General features: G+C 46.7%; 1 protein-coding gene across 4 annotated transcripts in view; it reads right to left on the reverse strand.

Annotated features, from left to right (window-relative positions):
* Positions 1 to 26,684, reverse strand: part of LOC137570407 (FHF complex subunit HOOK-interacting protein 1A-like) — a 411,883-nt gene that overhangs the window by 197,316 nt on the left and 187,883 nt on the right. For all 4 annotated transcript variants that reach the window (XM_068279087.1, XM_068279101.1, XM_068279085.1 and 1 more), the window contains one exon: positions 9,989 to 10,615. In XM_068279087.1, the coding sequence (XP_068135188.1) occupies positions 9,989 to 10,615 (627 nt within the window). The remainder of the gene's footprint in view (positions 1 to 9,988; positions 10,616 to 26,684) is intronic.

Here is a 26,684-nt window from a genome sequence, read left to right on the forward strand (position 1 = left end):
GGAGCGCAGCTGTTAGAAGCTGTGTGTTCCCCCCTGTACTCGCCTGGTCAGCCGAAGTTAGGCCTGGAGGATCTGCGTGGTCGGCGCCATCTTGGCTGGGCGGGTGACGGAGGAATTTTTCCATGGCGCCCGTTGTTGTGGCGCTTTTCTGGGCTCCCTTGGTGGCCATATGGTGCTGGGGGGCGTGTGGAGGTCGTCTGCCGCAAAAGCGCCGGTCTTTGTAGCTGTGGGAGCGGAGGAGGCAGCGGTGTGCAGCGGCGGCGGACGGAGCTCTCTCCCTATGCGTCCATCCCGGGTGACTCGCGCATGCGCCCCGGCCACACTGAATAAGATTTATATGGAACACATCATGAGGTCAATATGGGGCTGACTGCTTTAGAATTGGCTCCATAGTTCTGCTATAACACCGTCTGCATTCCAAATCAGACTGTTCTTTGCATTGCGCAGTCCCTCTTGCTGAGAAATGCACTGTCCCTGGTACATTTGACAAAAACAAGGCACCTGCATTCTACACTGTTAACACTCTGTATTGCTGAGAGGACAATAGCTATTTAATATACGCTTACTTGATAGAGTTCTCAAGACACAATTCCCCAGGCAACTACAGTTCAGCAAACAGCAGATAGGAAAAATCATTACTAGGAAGAACAGATGCAGAGCGTCAAAGTAACAAAATAGAATAAAGGTTGGACGATTGACTTGTTCTACAAATGGATCATCTCCCAGGGCCCAGTGGATGGACATGGAGGCCTCCCAGCCGTACAGCACTGGCACAGCGCAAGAGATATGTACTGTGTTATCTAACGGGAAAACATAAATATTTCACATTTATACGCATCAAAGAGATTGCTTTGTAATGTATCGCAGCACATCTAGCATTTTATGCTGTAAGTATCAAATAACTCTGAACTCAAAATATATGTTCAACTAGAAAAAGTTGCTGAAGAGTGAATAAAATTTGTTTTTTAAAGTTTTCCGTATATACTCGACTATAAGTCGAAAAATGTAAGTCTGATCTGCTGAAGTGAACTGGAGGGGGAGACTTATACTTGGGTCACACCTAAATTTCTGACTTATAGCCAGGTATCAAGTGCCCCTCTGCTGTATTCCTTCCCCATTCTGTCTGCCCGAAATGCTCCTCCCCCTGCTGGCTGTGGATTATTAGTGCCAAACACTGCTCAATATTTGTATGTTGAATCGACCTTTAGATTCAGTTGTTGAATACACTTTTGGCTGTTCGGTTTGATGTAAAGTGATTGATAACAGGTTGAAAATCAAAATTCCGTTAATTGGACAGGTTGGAAAACCTGTTTACTGGTTTTTACCATTCCTTTTGATATTGTCTCATTGCAACTTTAGTGATCAAAACATATTCATTTGTTAATTTGGATTAAATCTACCCGATATCGCTACTAGTGTGAGTAAGCGTTGATCAATTTTTTTTCTCAATTGGCATATCTTTTGATAATAAGAAAAAGTGATTGTTCTGTTGATTGATTTGCAATAAGAGTTCATAAGTCCATAAACAAGATCATGAAAAAAGAGCTCTTGCAACAAATCACACCACAGTAACATACTGGTCTACAGCAGAGGATTAACGTTCAATTTTTTTTCAAGTGAGACACCACCACCTCAACCTCAGAAGTGGACACTCACCCTTTGGAATTGACCCTCAGCTAGATGGGTCTGCAGTACATTGGGGTCATCTAGGCTGCCTCCTGCCTTCAAGGACTCTCTTTGGCTGCTTCCTCTTGAATAAGCTCTCAAGAATCAATGCACCTCAGAACTTAGTGAAAGTATGACTATCTTACTGCAGGGAGGCATGTCATTTAGATAGCCTAAATGATCCTGACACATATACTGTACATACACTAAGTTACCTAATCCATATACCTCCCAATCTGCCACTAAATCAAATCAAATCTGGTCAGAGAGGGATCTATGGCCTGTCCATACACTGCTGATTTCTAATAGAGTTCAGAATGAAATCTATTGAAAATTGTTCTAGCGCTGCCGCCTTCCAGGCTGACACCCATGTAATGTTTGCTTGTGCCTGGGCCTTGGGTAAGCGATGCATGCTCACCTGTCACGCTTGCGCACCTCCCTGTGTCTCCAGAGTCCTTTTGAACTGCCACCATTATGCTTTTGTGTAGTTAGGTGGCACACAGATAACCAGCGATAAGTGCCTGGCTTCGGCCTCACTGTAGAATGATACCCGTATTGTCATTTCTAGGTGGCTGCTAACAACATAGGCTGTAAGCTAACTTGTGAGGCTGGAGAATACAGATCTAGTTTCACACTTAATCAGATAGTTCTGCAAAGATTTCATAGCAACCTGTGGCTTTGTGTAAACATATGCAAATGGCAACTTTCTGAACCATATAGAGTGTCAGTCATTTTCCACATATGTCACAGCGGTGCAGAATTGCAGAACTGAATAGGAAAATAAGCTGTATATTCATAATTACAAAAGCTCAGCCTGTCTTAAAAGGAAACCTTTTGACCCTTAAATAATGCTGACATTTTCCTCTGCATTCTGTCCGATCAGCACAACAATGCAAATGCATGGGCACTTGTTTCCATAAGAAACAGATAATAAGGGTTCCTAAGTACAGGCACCTTGCAGGCATACACGTAATAAAGGAGACTGGAAAAAAGGGTGCAGGGGATTGCCACTAGTAGAATATTGGTAAATGTATTGATATTCCACTACTTTCTTCCGATAGTAAAATATCTGTCATCTTTACCGATATTTGACTATGACCTAACCCAGTGATCTGCAAACTTGGCTCTCCAACTGTTATGTCCCATCTACACTATGGGACATTGCAGCGATCCGGTGGCTCGATTAGCCGCTGGATCGCCTCTTCCGCGTGCCCGCCGCGTCCGCGTGCGCTGCATTCGATTCCCCGCTCATCCCCGCCGGCGCCGCTTATCTTCAGCTCGATTCCCTGCCATTGTCCCCTCGTGGGGAGCGAGCAGGGAATCGGCGGTGCGGAGATCCGTCCTGTCGGATCTTATCAATCGAGCCGCATCAGCGGCTCAATTGATAAGGAGCATCGCGGCCGCATCTACTCGTGTAGATGCGGCTTTAAGGAACTATAAGTCCCACAATGCATTGCAGGAGTCTGACAGTCACAGTCATGATTCATAAAGGCAAATGCATTGTGGGACTTGTAGTTCCTTAACAGCTGGAGAGCCAAGTTTGCAGATCACGGACTTAACCTAACCCTACTCTCACACAGAACCCTTCCTCTACCGATGCCTAACCCTAATACCCCCCTGGTGGTGCCTGACCCTAACTCTATAGCAGGCATGAAGTGCCTACCCGACCTCTTCTTCAACTACTGTATTAGCACTTCATTGGTGCTATCCTCTATAATAAAACCCCTGTGTCCCTGCGTCACGCTGTCCCTGTGTAGCTTGGTCCACGCTTTTTGCTACTGCGCATGTGCGCTGCACGGACCCAGCCTCACAGAGACAGGAGGACGGGATGGGGCCAGGGAGACGGGCGGGCGTGTGAGCGGTGAGTTGTCGCAATCTCTAGTCATGTGATATGGCTGAAGGAAATACTGAGTACCAGTCTTCAGTTAACATAGCTTATCACGAGAAAGAGCTCAATCTTTAACCCAAGGCCTCATGTGTGGGAAGCATTTGTGTTTGTTGCCATAGCACCCAGTCATGTATCTTTTCCATCTGCAAAAAAAGCCCTACAACAATGAAGCAGGTCAAACGTTTAACCTCCCTGGCGGTAAGCCCGACCTACGCTCAGGCTAGCCACCGGAGAGGATCACATGGCCCCCCGGAGTTTTTTTTAAAATAAAATTTGATCTAACTGCTTATCTAGCACTTCGCTAACTAATGATGCCCCCAAGTCCCTCCGCTCTCCCCCGATCACCACCGATCGCCACCGTTATACGTACCCCCCAGGGATCCCGCGATGGCGCAGCCTCCTAATCAGCTCCAGGCTTCGCTATAGGGAGGATCAGGACTGCGCATGACGTCATGTCCGATCGTCGCCATAGCGACGACTGAAGCTAAAGGGTGAAGATGCGGCTCTCGCGGGATCGCGGACGGGTAAATATTGCCGGCGGCGATCGGGGGGATCAGAGCGGTGCCCAGGGACTTGGGGGCCACAGTTAGCTAGCAAAGTGCTAGCTTAAGCAGTTAGATCAAATTTTTTTTAAAAAAATCCTCCAGCAGACGCAGCATCTGAAACTGTGTACCGCCAGGGAGGTTAAGGGGAGCCGAAAGCCATTGTTCCATACAGTATGCCAAAGAAAACAAATCTAGGCAACAGACTTCCTGTGCCCAAAAGAGACTTAACATCTAAATGTTATATATTAAAACCTGTAAGCAGTGCTGGGCCGAAATTACGCATTAGCGTAATTACGCATCGTAATTCACTACAAATGCACCGTAAGCATTACGTGTAAGGTTACGGTATTACACGTAATTAATTACGCGTAGACCGTAGGTTACGTTATTACGCGTAACAAATTACGCGTAAGACAGTAAACTCCTATTGAAATTACACAGTCTGCCGTAATCGCGTAATATTACGCTCCCGTATAATACAAAAAAGCCACCGACTTTAAGGGTTAATAGCAAAGCCCCCTTAAGTGCTAAGGGCCTCAAATTTAAGGAATATATTAAGGAGATCAGAAGGAATAAGAGGAAAATTTTTTTTTACAAAAAGACCTTATAGTTTTTGAGAAAATCGATGTTAAAGTTTCAAAGGAAAAATATATACATTTAAAAACCCGCCGACTTTAACGGTTAATAGCAAAGCCTGCTTAAATTTTAGGAACACCAAATTCCCAGGGTATATTAAGGGGATCAGTGGGAATAAGAGGAACATTTTTTTTTTCAAAAAGACCTTATAGTTTTTGAGAAAATCGATTTTTAATTTTCAAGGGCAAAAATGTCTTTTAAATGTGGAAAATGTCAGTTTTTTTTGCACAGGTAACAATAGTGTATTATTTTCATAGATTCCCCCAAGTGGGAAGAGTTTTACTTACTTCGTTCTGAGTGTGGGAAATATAAAAAAAAAACGACGTGGGGTCCCCCCTCCCAGACCTCTGTAACCCATTGTCCCCCATGCAGGCTGGGATAGCCAGAATGCGGAGCACCGGCCGCGTGGGGCTCCGCACCCTGACTATACCAGCCCGCATGGTCCATGGATTGGGGGGTCTCGGAAGGGGAGGGGCAGCCAAGCTTTCCCCTCCCCCTCCGAGCCCTTGTCCAATCCAAGGACAAGGGGCTCTTCTCCACCTCCGATGGGCGGTGGAGGTGGAGGCCGCGATTTCCTGGGGGGGGGGGGTGTTTATGGTGGCATCTGGGAGTCCCCTTTAGAAAGGGGTCCCCCAGATGCCCACCCCCCCTCCCAGGAGAAATGAGTATAGGGGTACTTGTACCTCTTACCCATTTGCTTTAAGAGTTAAAAGTAAATAAACACACAAACACTTAGAAAAAGTATTTTAATTAAACAAAAAACATAACCACGAAAAAGTCCTTTAATATTCTTAAAGGAAAGGTTCAGGGAGGGTGGAGGAAAAATAAAAATCAATTTCCACTTACCTGGGGCTTCCTCCAGCCCGTGGCAGGCAGGAGGTGACCTCGCCGCCGCTCCGCAGGCTCCCGGTGGTCTCCGGTGGCCGACCCGACCTGGCCAGGCCGGCTGCCAGGTCGGGCTCTTCTGCGCTCCAAGTCCTGGTACTTCTGCGTCCCACGCGGGTGCGCTGACGTCATCGGACGTCTGCCGGGCTGTACTGCGCATCTGTCCGATGACGTCAGAGCGCCGGCGTGCGACGCAGAAGTACCAGGACTTGGAGCGCAGAAGAGCCCGACCTGGCAGCCGGCCTGGCCAGGTCGGGTCGGCCACCGGAGACCACCGGGAGCCTGCGGAGCGGCGGCGAGGGCACCTCCTGCCTGCCACGGGCTGGAGGAAGCCCCAGGTAAGTGGAAATTGATTTTTATTTTTCCTCAACCCTCCCTGAACCTTCCCTTTAATTAACCATTAATACTTACCTGTCCCTTTAAATAAATGATCCCTCGCAATAGCCTCGGAAATGTTCTATCAGTTACAATGTAACAAAGTTATTACAATGTAACAACTTTGTTACATTGTTACTACGCCGCACCCGACGTCACTCGCCGCTCAGCCGCCGCATACACTTACGCGTCCGTGCAGGACGCTAAGTCCCTGCCGGCTCCCGCCATCCACCCCGCCCACATCTGTCACCCACATGTGGGTGACATGTGGGAGAGGCGGGGAGGGCAGCGGGAGCCGGCGGAACTTAGCGTCCTGCACGGACCCGACAGAGCTCTGAGCTATATAGCTCAGAGCTCTCTAAGCATCTTTGTATTTGGGCTCCAAGGAGCCCCATTGGTCCTTAGCAGACCAATGGGGTTCCTTCTGATTTGAAGGAACCCCATTGGTCTGCTAAGGACCAATGGGGCTCCTTGGAGCCCAAATACAAAGATGCTTAGAGAGCTCTGAGCTATATAGCTCAGAGCTCTGTCGGGTCCGTGCAGGACGCTAAGTTCCGCCGACTCCCGCTGCCCTCCCTGCCTCTCCCACATGTCACCCACATGTCACCCACATGTGGGTGGGGTGGACGGCGGGAGCCGGCGGGAACTAAAGGTGCGTACACACATGCGACTATAGTCGTTTGTAACGATCGTTCCCCGATCTTTACCAACGACGATCGTTACAAAAAACGAACCACCGACTATTAAGGCAAACGACGAACGAGCCAAATCGCTACAAAAGAAAGTTCTGTCTCGGCGGATTTTAACCAACGACGATCGTTTGCAAAAGTAGTACATCGTTGGAAACGATCGTTCGTACTAGGCTTGACATGCGCATTTCACTATTTCTCCATGGAACTTCTCATTTTTATGCGCAGGCGCAATAGTTGCTTTCTGTGATGTAACGTTCGTTCTAACGATCAGATCGTTACACACATTTTAAAACTACCTTTACTTAGGTCGTTCTTTCATCAATTAAAAGTTCGTTCGTCGTTCTTAACGAACGATCATTGTCGCATGTGTGTACGTAGCATTAGCGTCCTGCACTGACGCGTAAGTGTATGCGGCGGCTGAGCGGCGAGTGACGTCGGGTGCGGCGTAGTTACAATGTAACAAAGTTGTTACATTGTAATAACTTTGTTACATTGTAACTGATAGAACATTTCTGAGGCTATTGCGAGGGATCATTTATTTAAAGGGACAGGTAAGTATTAATGGTTAATTAAGAAAATTAAAGGACTTTTTTCGTGGTTATGTTTTTTGTTCAATTAAAATACTTTTTCTAAGTGTTTGTGTGTTTATTTACTTTTAACTCTTAAAGGAAATGGGTAAGAGGTACAAGTACCCCTATACTCATTTCTCCTGGGAGGGGGGGTGGGCATCTAGGGGACCCCTTTTTAAAGGGGACTCCCAGATGCCACAATGAACCCCCTTCCCCAGGAAATCGCGGCCTCCACCTCCACCGCCCATCGGAGGTGGAGAAAAGCCCCTTGTGCTTGGATTGGACAAGGGCTCGGAGGGGGAGGGGAAAGCTTGGCTGCCCCTCCCCTTCCGAGACCCCCCAATCCATGGACCATGCGGGCTGGTATAGTCAGGGTGCGGAGCCCCACGCGGCCGGTGCTCCGCATTCTGGCTATCCCAGCCTGCATGGGGGACAAGGGGTTAAAGAGGTCTGGGAGGGGGGACCCCACGTCGTTTTTTTTTTATATTTCCCACACTCAGAACGAAGTAAGTAAAACTCTTCCCACTTGGGGGAATCTATGAAAATAATACACTATTGTTGCCTGTGCAAAAAAAACTGACATTTTCCACATTTAAAAGACATTTTTGCCCTTGAAACTTAAAAATCGATTTTCTCAAAAACTATAAGGTCTTTTTGAAAAAAAAAATTTCCTCTTATTCCCACTGATCCCCTTAATATACCCTGGGAATTTGGTGTTCCTAAATTTTAAGCACGCTTTGCTATTAACCGTTAAAGTCGGCGGGTTTTTAAATGTATATATTTTTCCTTTGAAACTTTAACATCGATTTTCTCAAAAACTATAAGGTCTATTTGAAAAAAAAATTTCCCTCTTATTCCTTCTGATCTCCTTAATATATTCTCCAAATTTGAGGCTCTCAGCAATTAAGGGGGCTTTGCTATCAGCCCTTAAAGTTGGCGGCTACGTAACATTGATCCATGCGTCAACTTTTCCGCTTGGGAGCATTGCCTTACGCATTAATTGCTAGTAGGAAATTGTGCGTAAGACAATAACGTAACAACCTGCATTACGGTATTCTTACGCGTAATTGCGTAAGGGCCATGCATAATTATAGACATGAACCGTAGATAAATGTCTACGCCGTAAGCGTAATTCCGTAATGCGTAATAGCGTAAAATTACGCGTAATGATCCGTAAGCGTAGATTTTTCCATTACGACCAGCACTGCCTGTAAGCTATGAAAAAGCAAATACATAAATAAAAATGTAAAAGACAGAGGGCATCTCTAAACCCGAGGTGAGAGTGATATGCAGTAGAGTCTGCAATATTTATTTCCTATTACACAATACCAGTTGCCTGGCAGCCCTGCTCATCTATTTGGCTGCAGTGGTGGCTGATTTACACCAGAAACAAGCATGCAGCTAATCTTTATAAGCTCTGAGATGCTTGTTCAGGCAACTGGTATTGCTTAAAAAGAAATAAATATGGCAGTCTCTATATCACTTTTACCTCAGTGTTCGCTTTAAGTGTCGCTCACTATACCTTATATGTGTGCATTCATTTATCCAAAGGCAGGAAAATATTATTCAGTATTTTAATAGATGGGACAGGAAATTCAATAAAAACATCTAAACTAATGAAAGGTTATTAATAATTAAAGCTCCTTCCGATCAATATTTGATTGTTTTGTCAATCAAACATTGATTGTGTAACCTTGTTGTTTATTGATCAAGGTAAATGATTTACGTGATAGCAGAAATCTGATCTGATATCCTTCACAAGGAGCTGTTCAAGAGGGAGGTGGCATTAGCTGTGTAAACAGTGTACTACATTGCATATTAGAAAGCTTCAACTGTGACAACAGTGCAATCATGTTCAATTGGGTATCTAACAAGATCTCATCTAATATCAAATGGAGTATGGTGCTTAACCCTTTCGGGACCATGTGCATTAGATTAGGCCCGGTTCACATTAGCGGTTGTTTGCCAAACGGACCGGATGACCTGACCGGATCCGGATCGGAACCGTATGGTTCTGATCCGGATCCGATCCGGATCCGGTCAGGTTGCATCAGGTGTCCATCAGGATGCGATCCGGATCCGTTTGGCAAAAGTTCGTTAAAAACAAAAAAAAAGTTGGGGTCTGGGAGGTCAGCAGAAGGGGGACCTGTGGAATCAGGCCCTCTGCTGTTTAGCACTCACCTCCACCTCCGACATGCTGCCAACATCTCCGGATCCGGATCCAGCTGTGCTGCTCCACTCCAAAATGCTTGCCCATGTGTCCCCATCCAATATCGCCGCAACAATCCCCATAGGAAGTGGGGTAGAACATCCGGATTTCTCAGCCAGTGTGTTGTGCGCTCTCCGGTTCCCATTGGTTTGTATTGGCCGGATGGTGCAGTCCGGCTCCGCCCCGGATACGGCTGCCGGAGGAGCCGGATGAAAAAATAGCGCATGTTGGAACGGAGGCCGGAGTCCGGATCCGGCCCGGATCCGGTCCGGCTCCGGTTTGGCAGAACGGACGCATGTGAACGGACGCATAGGCTTTCATTGCTATGCCGTGCGTCCGTTCCGTCCGTTCTGCAAGCGGTGCGGCTCCGGCACGGCGATTCCGGAGGGCCACCGCAAGTGTGAACCGGGCCTTATACACCGCACTTGTGGCTGTTCTAGCCTGATGCTAAAAGTAATGGATAAATATTCGGCTTTGCGCTGGTAATGCTATTATTTTAAAACATAGCAGAAAGTGATACTTACTGGGCAGAAGTATGTGCTCTCAACGATATGTTTAGCGACCATATTGTTCTCAGCAGACAAAGACATAATGAAGAGTAAAGCATCCCTGGCCTGTTGTCCCACCGTACCCTCTCTATGGATGAATGGTATTAGCAAGGAGAAGATGAGGAAGTTGGCAGCTCCTTGGTCTTCACTGGTGTGAAAAAACAGTTCCAATATAGAAGGATCTTTGGCAAGTATTGAACACAACTGGTTAAGTAGAACAACTAGTTCGGTCTCTACGTTTGTAGTTGACGTCCCAGAACAAGTACTTAGCAACATCATCAGTGGTTTGAGTATAGGCTTGTGATGTAGCAAAGGCTGATGCGACTGGGTGACCAGTAATTCGTACATCCTTAGCTGCTCAAATTTGGTCTCATCTGAAAATTCTCTCCTGAGACTCCATAAAAACAGTTTCTCCATAATGTTCTCTGACACCACAAACTCCAGAATAGGCCCCATGGCAGCATCTTTCACCTGCTCTTCAATTAAAAGCAAGATCATGTGTTCCACGTAATTCTGTACAGCACTGACTTCATCTGCAGAAATAGAACCATATTTGGCGAAAGAGTTCTTGAACGGGTCATGTTTCTCCAAAATGCGCTGGACCTAGATGGACACAAACATAATGCAAATATAGTGAGTGTGACGGATTGAAAAAACAAACAAACGTTAAACATGAGTACTCCTCTCACATTTTTGTAAATATTTTATTATATGTTTTCATGGGGCAGTACTAAAGATACAACACTTTGGAAGTAACATCCGTAATTTTACCATGCAGGCACAGCAATATCACTAGAACCATATTAAATACTGGAGAACAGGTTATTTAATGTGCATTTACCCCTTTAGGGGGAGCAAAGGGTGCCAATATCCTTAACAACAAAACAAGGGAACCAATTTCTCACAATGCTTCATAATTTTTAATTCAGTATACAAACCCCGCAATAAACAACCCCTACCCCCCTAAAAACAATGCCTATATTGGATTGGAGCGCTCCCCATTCACACCAACACATGCACATGCAAATTATGGCCTGGTCAGCACAAAAAATGCTCAATTTGAATAGCAATTCAAGATCTATCTAGTTTTCTTTGCAGCATCGCATTTATCAATGGAATTCTGTTTGAGATCTAGTCAGTATAATTTCCGCATCAGAGTTCCATATATTGCTTTAATCTTCCAAGGAAATACTAATGTCCATGGACTACACCTTCCTCTACAATGGGCTGCACTCACACAGCATGGTTAGGGCTCCCTTGAGCTTTCTTAATTATGCATAGTCCTTATATGATGCTTATTCCAATACTGCTCAGCAGCACTCACCACCTCGTGTCACGTCTCGTCGCAATATCACTGCTACTGCTATGCAAAAGTACCACAAGATACACTAGTAGCATGACCCACGGTTCTTCAGTAGTGTGGCCATTACTACTGAAATGCACGTGTTACCGTAGTAGTGGGCGCACTACTAGAGTACAATGGGTCAGGCTACTAACGTGTTTTGTGGACCTTACATGCGGAAGTAACAGTAATATTGCTGTGCGCTGTGCGTGCCTGGTAATATTACAAATGTTTAATGAATCAACACGAATGATACAATGTAAAGTAGTCAGCTTGTAAAGCAGTGTAAATTTTCTGTTCCAAAAAAATAACTCAACACACAGCCAGGGGCGTAGCTAGAAATGACTGGGCCCCATAGCAAATTTTTTGTATGGGCCCCCCCCCCACCCCCACCCCCTGCGCCGCCATCCCCACCGCCATTTCACCAGAAAATAATCGTAAAGTGGGCAGCATTTCACCATAAAATAATCGTAGAGAGGGCAGCCTTTCACCATAAATTAATTGTAAAGAGAGCAGCATTACACCATAAATTAATCCAGGGCTGTGGAGTCGGTACAAAAATCTTCTGACTCCAACTCCGACTCCTCAGTTTATGAAACCACGACTCCAACTCCGAGTACCCAAAATGGCTCCGACTCCTTAGTCTAATACTTAACAGGGCTGTGGATTTTGTACAGAAATCATCCGACTCCGAAGTTTATGAAATCAACGACTCCGACTCCGGGTGCCCAAAATTCCCCCGACTCCGACTCCTTGACTGCGACTCTACAGTACTGAATTAATCATAAAGAGAGCAGCATTTCACCATAAATTAATCGTAAAGAGAGCAGCATTTCACCATAAATGAATCATAAAGATAGCAGCATTTCACCATAAAATATTTGTGAAGAGAGCAGCATTTCACCAGAAATTAATCGTAAAGTGGGCAGTATTTCACCATAAAATAATCGTAAAGAGAGCAGCATTTCACCAGAAAATAAGCATTATGCGGGCATCATTTCACCAGAAATCGTAAAGTGGGCAGCATTTCACCAGAAAATAATCGTTATGCAGGGAGCATTCACCAGAAAATATTTGCTATGTGGGTAGCATCCACCAGACAATATTTGCTATGTGGGGAGCATCCACCAGACAATAATCGCTATGTGGGGGGAGCATTCACCAGACAATAATCGCTTACTATGGGGGGGCATTCACCAGACAATAATCGCTATGTGGGGGGAGCATTCACCAGACAATCGCTCGCTATGGGGGGGGGCATTCACCAGACAATAATCGCTATGGGGGGGCCATTCACCAGACAATAATCGCTATGGGGGGGACCATTCGCCAGACAATCGCTATTTGGGGGGAGCATTCACCAGACAATAATCGCTATGTGGGGGGAGCATTCACCAGACAATAATCGCTATGGAGGGCAATTCACCAGACAATAATCGCTATGGGGGGGACCATTCGGCAGACAATAATCGCTATGTGGGGGGAGCATTCACTAGACAATCACTATGTGGGGGCAGCAGCCAGCACCTCTCTGTCTCCCCCATCCCCCCCCCCCCATAGCAGCCAGCACCTCTCTGTCTCCCACAGCAGCCAGCACCTCTCTGTCTCCCCCATCCCCCCCACCACACACAGCAGCCAGCACCTCTCCCTCCCCCATCCCCCCACAGCAGCCAGCACTTCTCTCCCCCCCCCCCCCCCCACACACAGCACCTCTCTCTCCCCCATCCCCCTCACAGCAGCCAGCACTTCTCTCCCCCATCCCCCCCCCCCACACACACAGCAGCCAGCACCCCTCTCTCTCCCCCATCCACCCCACAGCAGCCAGCACTTCTCTCCCCCATCCCCACACACACACACACACACAGCACCTCTCTCTCCCCCATCCCCCCCCACAGCAGCCAGCACGTTTCTCCCCCATCCCCCCCCCCACACACACACACACACGCACAGCACCTCTCTCTCCCCCATCCACCCCACAGCAGCCAGCACTTCTCTGTTTCCCCCATCCCCCCACACACAGCAGACAGCAAGTCCCCCGGCCAGGCCGTTCCCCAGCACCCACCCACCTCCGACCGTGCTCCACAGCAGCCAGCAGCACCAGCCAGCCAGGCACGTGTATTAATTTACTTGCGGGCAGCTTGCGTGGGACGGTCACGGTGGGGTGGGGCCGGGTCGGGTCGCTCCGCTCTCCTCCACTCTGGCCTCCTCCAGTCCAACAGGCACAGCACCCTGAGCAGTCCGCTCCCTCCCTCGCACGCGCATAGGACGTCACTCCTCCTTCTCCCTGGCTGGCCGGCCCGGAAGCCGGAACTATAGAGTAACTGTCGGGCCGGCCGCCAGGAGTATCATTGCGCCCAAGTAGTCCCCCTCCTCACAGCCACCTTATCAGAGGAGGAGGGCCAGGGAGGGGGGGGCCCGCAGCTCTAAAAGTATGGGGGGTGGGGTGGGGGCCCCGGACAGGACCGACATTAAAAAAAAAAAAAAAACGAAAAAAAAAAAAAACTGATGTACGGGCAGGCGGGCCCCCTGTGGCGTAGGGCCCCGTAGCAACGCTATGGTTGCTATACTTATTGCTACGCCACTGCACACAGACATAAACGTCTAAAACACATCAACAAAAGTGAATGCATCCCAAGCAAAGAATGTCAACATTTTGCCCAGTTAGACATTTTCCCTCCACTAGATCATGTTACTATTTAGTGTTACAAGATCAGAGGTGTGAATGGGGAGCAGATGTGTCGAATTTTGTGTTATCGCTCTCACACTCTCATACTGGTCACTGGAAGTTCAGCATGGCAGCTCATGGAGAGAACTCTCTGCAGATGTTAAAGAAAATTGTTTCTAAAACATAAAGATGGCCTAGGCTATAATAAGATTGCCAACACCCTGAAACTGAGCTGCAGCACGGTGGCCAAGACTAAAGTGATTTAACAGGACAGGTTCCGTTATAAGAGGGTGTGTGTTATCCCAAGGGATCCCGAAGACATAACAACTAAAGTTGTTTAGGTGATACCTTTAATGACTAACTGTACAAGATTTCTTTGCAAGTTTTCCAAACTTTAAAGAGACTCTGTAACAAAATTTTCAGCCTTAGTTCTTCTATCCTATAAGTTCCTTTGCCTGTTCTAATGTGCTCTGACTTACTGCAGCCTTTCCTAATTGCACAGTGGCTGTGTTATCTCTGTTATATGATCTAATCTGTTTCCTTCTGTCGGCTCTGTCGGGCTAATGGCCCATACTCACGAGTGACATTTGTCGCCGCAACACGCGGCGCGCGCGTGTTGCGGCGACAGGTCGCCCGTGAGTATGGGCCGCCGCACGCGCGCGCACCCCGAACTGTCGCCCGTCGCTCATGTCGCCAGGCGATTGAAACTTTCAATCGCATGGCAACAGTCGCCGCTGCCCCCCCCCCGCCGCAACTGTCGCTAGTCCGCGTGAGTACGCGGACTAGCGACAGCAACCTCCATGTAGGTACATGGAGCTTCCGGCGGGGGGAGGAGGAACGTCAGCGACAGCTTCCGCCTTGCCGCTGGTCCCTCTTCCGCGTGTGTACGCGGAGGGACCTGGCGAGAAGCTGTCGCCGGCCTGTCGCCCACACGCTCACGTGTGCTGGCGACAGGCCACATTTCTCGCCCGTGAGTATGGGCCTTAAGGCTTGAATGTGTGGAATGTGCAGGGCTGCTTGTGATTGGATAGAAGCGATACACACCCTCTGCAGGCCCCCTGCAGGCTCTGTATGACTCACACACTCTGCTTATGTGAGCCTATCACAAGCTAGTTACTTTGTTTGTAAACACTGCCTAAAACTGTTAATTACAAGCTAGGATTGCAGCAGAGAGTGGCAGAAACAGCAGAGGGGCCCAGGAGAGCATAATGAATAGAATGGTATGCTTTTTGCTGTAAAAATTTTAGAGTACAGATTCGCTTTATGCTTCTTTTTCAGGCATGTTTCAGAACTGGATCAGAATCATACAAAGTACTGTCACATGCAAAGGCTTTATTTATGATTTTCTAGGGTATACAGCAATCTGACTACTCACTTTACTGTGGACAAAAACTAGGATAAATCTGAACAGAGGAGGACACAGAACTAAACTACATTCTTTTTCTGGTAGAGTGGGGAAGAGGTGGAACCAGACCACTATTGATGGCATCAGTCACATTACAATGTTTGGTGGCACCAATACAGGAACTCAGTGGATTTTCCTCAATGGCAACCCAAGAAGTACTGGCATCCTGTACCTTTCCACACACTGCCCAAAAAGAAAAAAAATGGCAACGTTTCCAACAATTTTGTAAATGAAAAGCAGATTTAAAATATACAGAAGAAAACCAATTTAAAACATCAGCATTCAGCAAAGAAACAAAAACGCATGTTTCAGAATGAGCAATAATCTTAATGAAGCTTAATTTAAACCACTTTCGGTTATTACATAATATCACCACAGCGCAATCAAGACACCGTAAATGTTCTTTGCAATATTTTGCCAACTAGAGATTGGGAGCCAAACAGTCCCCGAGCTGTACAACATTTGTATAGAAGGCTCCATATACCCAAAGCCATAATAACATCAAACATGTCATTAGCAACATAAAAGAGCTGCACAACAGATTCAAACAAAGGTTGAATTTACTTTAAAACGCAACCTAAGCCAAGGTTAGGGAATTTGTGAGCTGCTATTATTATCCTGAGTTTGTGTAAGATCCACACAACTATCCTTAACCCTGTAAAGTGAAGCAGAACAGCATTGGCTGCAGCCATACTCACCTCTCTATCCTTCCTTGCTTTTTAAAGTAAACCCGAGGCAGATCATAACTAAAAAAAAACACTTACCTAAGAAGTGGGAAGCCACTTGATCCTCCAGAGTCTTCCCATGTCCTCCTCCAGACTACCACCGCTGCCCGGGACCCTCTGGAAGTTCGCAATTGCGCTCCTCCTCATGCTCGCGCAAGTACGACCTTGATTGCACAGTAACACACAGCCGCTAATAGACAAGTGGCTCGGGCTAACTGCGCAGGCACAGCCGTACTTGCACAGGCATAGTATGGCCATGCTTGTAAACAGTAGGTTACAAAGCTATGATAACATATCTAGAGATGGCTCGAACCTCCGATTTTCGGTTCGCGAACCTTGAACGCGAACTTCCGCAAAAGTTCAGTTTGCGCGAACTTTCGCGAACCGCAATAGACTTCAATGGGGATGCGAACTTTGAAAACTAGAAACATTTATGCTGGCCACAAAAGTGATGGAAAAGATGTTTCAAGGGGTCTAACACCTGGAGGGGGGCATGGATAAATGGGATAGACGCCAAAAGCCCCGCGGAAAAAAATCTGGATTTGACGCATTTTTAAGCGTTTTAAGGGCAGAATTCAGATTGCATGCTAAATTGCAGGCCTAACGTGCTTTCAAACATCTTGCATGTGTATACATCAATCAGGGAGTGTAATTAGAGTACTGCTTCACACTGACACACCAAACTCACTGTGTAACGCACCGCAAACAGCTGTTTGTGTAGTGACGGTCATGCTGGACTGGTGTGCACCATGGCGAGAGTGCAGGCCGTGGCGGGTTTTCAAGCCCATATTTGTCGCCGGGCTGTGGTAGCTCAATGATAGAACAACAGTGACTATCCAGCTGATCGAATTTGGTCTGTCCACAATGAAGCAAAGACCTTATTATCTTGGGTGTGCCTCTCCCCCGAGACACTCATATAGCCGTCGGTCATTGCTTCATTGTGATACGCGGCAAGGTAACGATCACAAAGGGGAATTGACACATGTACATGCCTTTTGTTTTGTTGCTGCAGCTGCAGTACAGCCAAAAAAATTAGGCAGGCATGTACACGCACCAGAAAAATGATTATAGCGGCCGCTGCCAGCAGCAGCCTTAAAAATTCAGGAATCCGCCTGGAGTCCTGGACCCTGTTGGTGGTGTCAGAGAAGGCAGTCAATCGGCCTGCAGGCAGAGATGCTGTGTTGGGACCATGGCCGGATTTCTGGCAAGGCCAAATAGGCCATGGCCTAGGGCACCAGATAAACAAGGGGCGGCCTGCAGACAGTGGGCATTATTTGCAGGACATTATTTGCAAGTGTCCAAACAAATGAAAGGGGTCAGAGCCTGTAGGGTCCCCAGTGGCTACAAGAGGCAAAACAATTTCAAAAAGACCTTATAGTTTCAGAGAAAATCAATTTTAAAGTTTCAAAGGGGAAAAAAAATACACATTTAAAAACTCGATGACTTTAATGGTTAATATGGTAGCAAATCCACCTTAAATGCTAGAAACCCTAAATTTGCAGGATATGTTAAGGAAATCATTGGGAATAAGAAGAAAAAAACAATTTTTCAAAAAGACCTTATAGTTTTTGAGAAAATCGATTTTAAAGTTTTGAAGGAAAAAAGTATACCTTTAAATGTGGTAAATGTCACTTTTAGTAGCAAACCCAACGGTGGTGTAATTTTACATGTATCAGAAGAAAGAGCAATGAATTTCCTGATGGGGTTTCCAGGGGGTTCATACGCAGTACGTATGGACCTCCTGGAAACCCCTCCGCAGCCGCAGTGCTTTGGCCAGGGATCGCTATACAGCCGCAATATGGCTGTATAGCGATCCCTGGCATTTTTTCCTATTTTCCCAATTTTTTGTGTGTTTAGAGTGTGGGAAATGTTTTTTAAAAAATAATGTGGGGTCCCCCCTCCTGAAACATTTTAACCCCTTGTCCCCCATGCAGGCTGGGATAGCCAGAATGTGGAGCTCCGACCGATTGGAGCTTCACACCCTGACTATACCAGCTGCAAAAAGGTCCCTTAATGCCGATTTTTGTTCCTGGGTATCTGTTGGGGGCCCCCAGGTTTATTTTGCCCTGGGGCCCCATTGCTAATAAAACCGGCCCTGGCTGTGCTACAGGCAGCTGCAGTCCGTTAACCAAACGTTTGTGAACAGTGTGTGACTAGCAAAAAGCCAGACCTTGTCCAATGACATAGCAGCAGCTGCAGGCAGTTACATAAGGCCGGGTCTCACGCACTTGGTGTGGGGGATGAAAGGACCAGGGGCAGCACCAGCAAATAGTACAAAATACAGAAGGCAGCCTCTCACAGTACCCATTTCTTAATTATTGATTGGCCAGCGCTGTTACCCTGGAGAAAGCAGTGGGTGCAGGACTCACTTTTACGTGTTGCTGACCCCACCCAATGTCTTTGATACACTATTGACTACGTGTGTGTGTGTGTGGTGGACGGCTCCCACCTCGCCCATCACCTGTAGATTGCTTGATTGACTAGTTCCCCCGTGTGATGTGATTGATTCACTTCACGTTGCCATGGAGACCTCGGCACTAACCACAATAGTGGACACCAGCGGCCCAAACATTTTTGGGTGTGTGTGTGTGTGTGTGTGTGGAGAGAGGTGGTAGGATACAATTTCGGTTGGGGCGGCTGGTAATAGTCGGCCTTGGGTGGTAAGAAGTACAAATCCGGCCCTGGTTGGGACCGACTTAGTCATGGGACAGGCAGTCACACGGCATGCAGGCAGAGATGCTGTGTGCGGGGACTGACTTAGTCTTGGGGCGGGCAGTAGCCCTCCGGGATCCATGCCTCATTCATTTTGATAAAGGTGAGGTACTGAACACTTTTGTGACTTAGGCGACTTCTCTTCTCAGTGACAATGCCTCTAGCTGCGCTGAAGGTCCTTTCTGACAGGACGCTTGATGCAGGGCAAGACAGAAAATGGATGGCAAATTGGGACAGCTCTGGCCACAGGTTAAGCCTGTGCACCCAGTAGTCCAAGGGTTAAACGCTGCTCACAGTTTCTACATCCACACTTAAGGCCAGGTAGTCGGCTACCTACCGGTCCAGGCATTGGTAGAGGGTGGATCCGGAAGGGCTAAGGCGAGGCATTGGACTAAATAATGTCCGCATGTCCGACATTACCATGAGATCGCTGGAGCGTCCTGGCCTTGCCTGCGTGGACATGGGAGAAGGAATACTGGCAGTGGTACTTTTATTGCGTTGTGCTATGACATCACTGTTAAACGCATTGTAAAGCATAGTTGCCAGCTTGTTCTGCAAGTGCTGCATCCTTTGCAGGATCCTGGGCACCCGATGCGGCATTTTTGTTGCATCGGGTGTGACTTTTAAGGGCCAGCAATGCACACTATTATCTGCGCAGCACGCTGTGCGAGTAGTGAGCGGTATTATTTCAACTGTGTGGGCGCAAACCACCTAAAGCCGTGGTTTGCGCACACTAACACTTACAGCACACTAACCGGCTTAGCGCAGGTTAGTGAATCAAGCCCACTGTCTCTTAGGATCCCACGTGACATCCGTATCATCGTCATCATCATAATCATCCTGCCCTGCTTTGCTTGCCTCAAACACCTCATAAACTGCACCAACAGCAGGTACTTCATCCTCCTCCTCCTCACACGTTACATCCATAGTGTCGCCTAACACAGACATATGAGGTGTGCATATGAGGTGCGCCTTCATCTTGTTATAACAGTAGTGGCTGTGAATCAGTGATTTCCCCACCAAATAACTCCTGCGAAGTGTCAAATGGAATGGATGTGGTGCTAGAAGTAGCACTGGTGGCTGCAGAAAAAGAGGTGTTCTTTGTTAAATAGTCAACCACGTCCTGACAATCTTGGGAGTTGATGGGACGTGCCTTCTTCTGAGCACTATACTTTGGTCCAGGGCCGCACAATATCACATCAGCATGACCTCGAACAGACCAGCCGAGTGGCCTGCCTCTGGGTCTGCCCCTGCCTCTGCCTCTACCTGTTTTGTCCATATCGGGAGGGGGGGGGGATGAAGTGAAAGGTATGCACTGAATTGACTAATACAATGTGCAGTCACACAGGTGCAGTTAACAGGTATGCACGAAGTGGTATATCACACTGCGTGCGCTCACGTAGGTAGGTGGGTGGGTGCACTGAACAACAGGTTGGTATATGCAGTGATGGGTATTACAAATGTGCACCTGTCACATACACGTACCATGAACAGGTACAGTGACTGGTGGTATTAACAATGTGTGCGCTCACGTAGGTAGGTGGGTGCACTGAACAACAGGTAGGTATATGCAGTGATGGGTATTACATATGTGCATGTCACACACACACACAGGTACCGTGAACAGGTGCAGTGACCCTGCGTGCGCTCACGTAGGTAGGTGGGTGCACTGAACAACAGGTAGGTATATGCAATGATGGGTATTACAAATGTGCACCTGTCACACACACGTACCGTGAACAGGTACAGTGACTGGTGGTATTAACAATGCGTGCGCTCAGGTAGGATAGTGGGTGCACTGAACAACAGGTAGGTATATGCAGTGATGGGTAATACATATGTGCATGTCACACACACACACAGGTACCGTGAACAGGTGCAGTGACACTGCGTGCGCTCACGTAGGTAGGTGGGTGCACTGAACAACAGGTAGGTATATGCAGTGATGGGTATTACAAATGTGCACCTGTCACACACACGTACCGTGAACAGGTACAGTGACTGGTGGTATTAACAATGCGTGCGCTCACGTAGGTAGGTAGGTAGGTGCACTGAACAATGAACAGGTGCAGTGATTGGGATGGGATTACAAATGTGCAGCTGCCTGTCACACACACAGGTAGTCACTGAATGTGCTGGGCCTGGCAGTGGCACAGTAGGAATTAAGGGGCAAAAGGCCAGCTGCGACTGACTGACAGGGCTGTATATAATGCAAGTGGGCCACACACAAAAAAAATAAAAAATAGATCACAAGAACAAGATTAACTCTCAAAAGAGCTGTTGAGGGGTGCTTTTTTAGCAATAGGAATCAGCAAGGAGCAAGCTAACAAGCCTACAAGAGCCTAACTAAGCTTTCCCTATAGCTCTCTCTGCCACAGCAGCAGAATCAGGAGCAGCAGCAGCTCTCCCTTCTCTAATTACTGCAGGCACATGAGTGAGTCCAAAGCCTGATGCTGCCTGCCTTTTATAAGGGGGGAGGGCCTCCAGGAGGGAGTGTAGCCTGATTGGCTACAATGTGCCTGCTGACTGTGATGTACAGGGTCAAAGTTGACCCTAATGATGTAGTATAGGAGGCCGCGGGTCGAACCGCCATAAAGTTTGCTTTCGTTTGCGCGAATAAGTTCACGGTCGAACTGTTCGGGCCATCTCTAAACATATCCAATAAGCTCTTGTCGGCTATGTTTTGGGCATTTCAGTGGTGGGGGCAGGGAGGGCACAGGAAACCTCTGGATGTCTAGCTAAGTATGTAACGTTTTTGTTAGGATCACCTCAGTTACACTTTGAAGTGCCCATCAATGATCCAATCTTGATTGTACAATCTTACCTCCTTTATAGGACTACTTAAAGTATCCAATTCTCTCACTTTTACAATACAGTATAGATGTATTAGTATTGTACAATTCTACTTTAGAATAATACCACTGTGAGCTCTAGGGTGTCCCCACAGCAACTGAAAGTAAAAAATGTCTGAGATCCTACCGTTAGCCCAGGCCACTTGTCCTACGTGATTGCACTCAGACTTCTGCACTGGTCGGCATCCCAGAGGATGAAGCATATCAGAGGGGCATGTCCAGGGCATCCAGGAATGCAAGAGGGGGAGTAGGAGGTTAGCAGTCATGTAACCGCTATTACAGGACAGAGTTACTGTACTATGGTTAGAGGGTCACAGACAAGCACCCGCAGATATCATTAGAATTAATGAGCTAAGTTCTCACAGCAGGTGCTGCATATTATTGCAGTTTTACAGCCACTAATTTACTAAACATTCAGCAGCCCTACTATATTCTGATATCTTCAGAAGAGAGAAATGATTGCAACACAGTAGTAAAGAAAAAATAAAGAATATCCATCACAGATTTCCTGAATCACATGTGTTCTCTAGCAATTGTGACAAGTCAGTGTTTACAAACACTACCTTGCAGCAGGACCACCACATGTAGAAATGTTGGTGATGTTACACTTGAGCATACAAAGTGAGATTACATGTGCCTAATTTTCATCTCACAGTAACAGGGAGCTCAGTGTTTTTGTAAAATTAAGGCAGGATTCACACTTGTTGCCCATGTGTAGCACCTGCGCATTTTCACATACACACACACACACACACTTTTTCTGGACACATTGAGAATGCACATGAATTGCGCAAATGTATGCTACAAGATGTACACTTTTTACACCATTGTGAAAGCACACACTTTCCATTGACTTCCTTTACATGTGGCAATCTCGTATTTGAAAAATCCTAATCTGCACATGATTAAGTATGAACCCTGCCTAAGAGAAAAGTTAAATAAATGGTAGGATTAGCCATATAGAAGGGGTAATTTAGGGTTTAATGCCTGGTACACACCATGAGATTTTCTGGCAGGTTTACCAACAGATCGATTCTTTCCAACATGTCCAATCTGATTTCCAATCGATTTTCCGATCAATTTTTCATACAAGTTAGCGGAAAATCGATCGGAAATCAGATCGGACATGATGGAAATAGTCGATCTGGTAGTAAATCTGCCAGATAATCTCATAGTGTGTACCAGGCATTAGGATTAGGAATATAAAGATAAATTAATGCTATGGTAATTGTGCAGCTCTCTGCTTGCTTAACAATCTTGTCATCTTGCTTATGGCTGTCTCTCCAATGCTCAACTGATATAATGCCACTGACCTTGCATTTATAGATGCAGAGGGGTTTTGTCAGTGGTGGTTTGAAAGAAGCAAATTGGAAAGAGTTTAATAAGTTGGTAGATGGGCCCCTTGACACCTGCTAGACCCCAAGCACCTGCCTAGGTTGCCTGGTGGATGATCCTGACCTGCCTTTATGTAACAACATATATAGCCATGTAACATTCTTTCTTTTTTTTCATCAATGTTTACTAACATTTAAAATATACAAATTAACAGCTGAAGAACACTTGTTAACCATTTCAGCCTGTGGGTATTTTTCACCATATGAACAAGAGGAATTTTAACGTTTCAGCGCTCCTCCCATTCATTCCCCAATAACTTTAGCACTACTTATCACAACGAAATGATCTATACCTTGTTTTCTTTTTCCACTCCCAATTAAAGGAAAGGTTCAGGGAGGGTGGGCAAAAAATAAAAATCAAATTCCACTTACCTGGGGCTTCCTCCAGCCCGTGGCAGGCAGGAGGTGCCCTCGCCGCCGCTCCGCAGGCTCCCGGTGGTCTCCGGTGGCGCGCCCGACCTGGCCAGGCCGGCTGCCAGGTCGGGCTCTTTTGCGCTCCAAGGCCCGGAACTTCTGCGTCCCACGCCGGCGCTCTGACGTCATCGGACGTCCTCCGTGCTCTACTGCGCATGCGCAGTAGTTCTGCGCATGCGCAGTAGAGCCCGGAGGACGTCCGATGACGTCAGAGCGCCGGCGTGGGACGCAGAAGTTCCGGGCCTTGGAGCGCAGAAGAGCCCGACCTGGCAGCCGGATTGGCCAGGTCGGGCGCGCCACCGGAGACCACCGGGAGCCTGCGGAGCGGCGGCGAGGGCACCTCCTGCCTGCCACGGGCTGGAGGAAGCCCCAGGTAAGTGGAATTTGATTTTTATTTTTTACCCACCCTCCCTGAACCTTCCCTTTAAGCTTTTTTTGGGTGGTACATTATGCTAAGATTTATTTTATTCTTACTGCATTATAATGGGAAGAATAAGAAAAAAAATTTAAAAAAATCATTATTTCTCAGTTTTCAGCCCTTTTGTTTTTAAAATAATACATGTGTCATGATCGCTGCTGCAGCTGGTAATCCTGGAAGTAGTAGTGCTGCAGCTCAGGCAGTTCTGATCTCTTTCCATGCAAGCTGCATAGCTTTGTCTGCCTTTCCCTGCTGTCAGCTTGTGACTGATTATCATTCACCTGTGTGGGAATCTGCATGTCTGCTCCCATTGGATGACCTCAGTATAAAGATCTGCTTCCTGCAGGACTCCTCGGGCTATCATAGCTTCAGTTTAAGCCTGTCTTGCTGTTGCTTCAGCCCCCGATCGTGTTTCTTGTTCTAAAGATACTTTGCTGGTCTTTGCATCATATATTGGTTCATTGCCAATATATATGCATACCAGCACGTTTATTATTTTCCTTGTATTCGTGTTACGTGGATACATCAGTGTCGCTGATGTATACGTACACGAACTGTTTATATCCTGTGTGCAGTTAGTCAGCTTTCCAGCACGTTTTGGTAGGTTGCCCGTATCGTGATCACCCGTGCTGAGTTAGTTACCCTGCTCCTGGTTCTGTTTGTGGATTGCGTTCATCTCTGTGAAGAGATAACGAATCCTTCTGAATCCTGTTCTGTTACCGTTTGTGGATTGCGTTCATCTCTGCGAAGAGATAGCGAATCCTTCTGAGTCCTGTTCCCTGTATTGCTCCAGTCTAAGTCAGTGTTCCTGCTTATGTCATATATCGGTTCATTGCCGATATATACATATGTTAGTCAGACGTTACAAATAGTTTCATTGATAGCTGTAATTGTAATACGCTAGGAAAACATACTTATTGTATTTTTGTCTGTGTTACGTTCATCTATCTTGATCCTGCTATTTCCTGACTATCCTGTCCTGTCTTTGTGAGGCACGCCATCGCTGCAAACGCATTGGCTGCCTCATTCCAGTCTGTCTTGTTGTGGACGCTTGCTGTCACTAAGTAGCGGCTAGCTAGCAAGCGTTCATTCTGTCTACCTGTCCTGATCTCCTCAGTTCTGGTTTATGCGCTCAGCGCTACCTTGCGCTGAGACATTATCGCAAAAGTATTGTTTGTGGCTGTCGGATCTGCACCGGCTCTGTGCGCCACAATCTCCTTTTGGAGTCAGTCCTCTCCTCCACTATACTAGGGATAGCCTGTTTCCTTGTGCTAGTGTGTGTACCTCCTCCACGTCAGCTCATGCGTTGCATGCTGACTGTGGAGAATACACCACCAAGCCTTACATTATGAAAACCCCATTACCAATCCCCATTTTGGGGGGGATTCCCAGAAAGTATGACACTGTTAATTATGGTTCCTGTTCCTTTAAGAAATTTGAAGAACTTAGCTCTGAAACAGAAAATGAGTTTTTCTCTGAATGTGCCAGGTTCCTGGCCAATCCTGATCTCCAAGCGACTCCTGTTTCAACCTGGGCACTCCAGCTAGTTTATATTTTGTTTAAAGGGCAATTGTTTCAGTGGGCATTTGATGTTCTCAATCATTCCGATTTGAAAGAGAGACCGCTGGAATTTCTAGCGTTTGTGATCCATAACTGGTTGCGCATAGATCCATTGCCTTTTCCTCTAAATGAACTCCTGGCAGCAGGCCAATCAGCTTCTCCTTCAATTGTTTGCAAAAATGATCAGCAAGCAGAGAGTGTTCCTGATAATTTTCCTGCAGCTTTGAATAAATCATCAAAGGCAGCAGGGTCTAAGGCCAAACGCAAACGTTCTAAGAAACGTGTCCGATCTGCAGAGTCGTTATCCTTAGCGACTGAGACCTATAATGAGATTCTGCCATTAACAGATAATGAAATGCAATTGTCTTTCAGGGGAGTTAAATGGACTTATGAAACTACTAATGAACTTTCCTCCCTGGCTAGGGAAAATAAAGATTTTTGTTTAAAAGAATTACCTGAGTATGATTATGAGGAGATATTACAGAGTATTGAACAAATCAACTTATTTGTGAACCAAGGGAAGTTTGCATACACTACAGTTCAACACTTGCTACAGGTATTGGAGATTCTTAAGAATAAGGAATCTGCCAATCACCTGCTAATTAACCCAATACATGTCCCTGCTACAATCATATCTGCAAACTGTGATCAGCCTAAATGTTTCACTGTTACGTATGCATGGGATCCTCCATTCGACAGGGGAGAGATGGAAGCCCTGGTCTGTGAATGGAAGAATGATTCAAGTTCATTTTGTCAATTTTACAGTGCAAAAAGTGAAATGGTATTGAATGCATGCATTAAGTCAGCCTATAACCTAACAGAGACTGGTGTGTGTAGGTATGACTGTGTGGCTCCTTTGATTGATGTGTGGGAACTGATTTTGGATGATTTTTATGTGACTCCAAATTCGCAAATTTGGCGTTCTGACCCGCCTGCTTCAGCACCTTTCGCTGATTCAGCAGGTGATTCGGAGCTCTTTTTGTGTGAAATTGAAGTTCCTGCAATTCCACCCTGTACCATGGATAACTCAGTGTTACTTCCCAGTAAAACAGAAGCCACTGATACTTTCTTAACCTTGCCCAGCACAAATTTCTCAGCAGAGAATCCAGAGGTCCTGCTGACTTCCGAGTCCAGTCTAGCCAGTACTCATGAGTCTTTGTTCAGTGAAACAGACACCAGAAAAAT

This window comes from Hyperolius riggenbachi, chromosome 1 (assembly GCF_040937935.1).
Source record: "Hyperolius riggenbachi isolate aHypRig1 chromosome 1, aHypRig1.pri, whole genome shotgun sequence".
NCBI lineage: Eukaryota > Metazoa > Chordata > Amphibia > Anura > Hyperoliidae > Hyperolius > Hyperolius riggenbachi.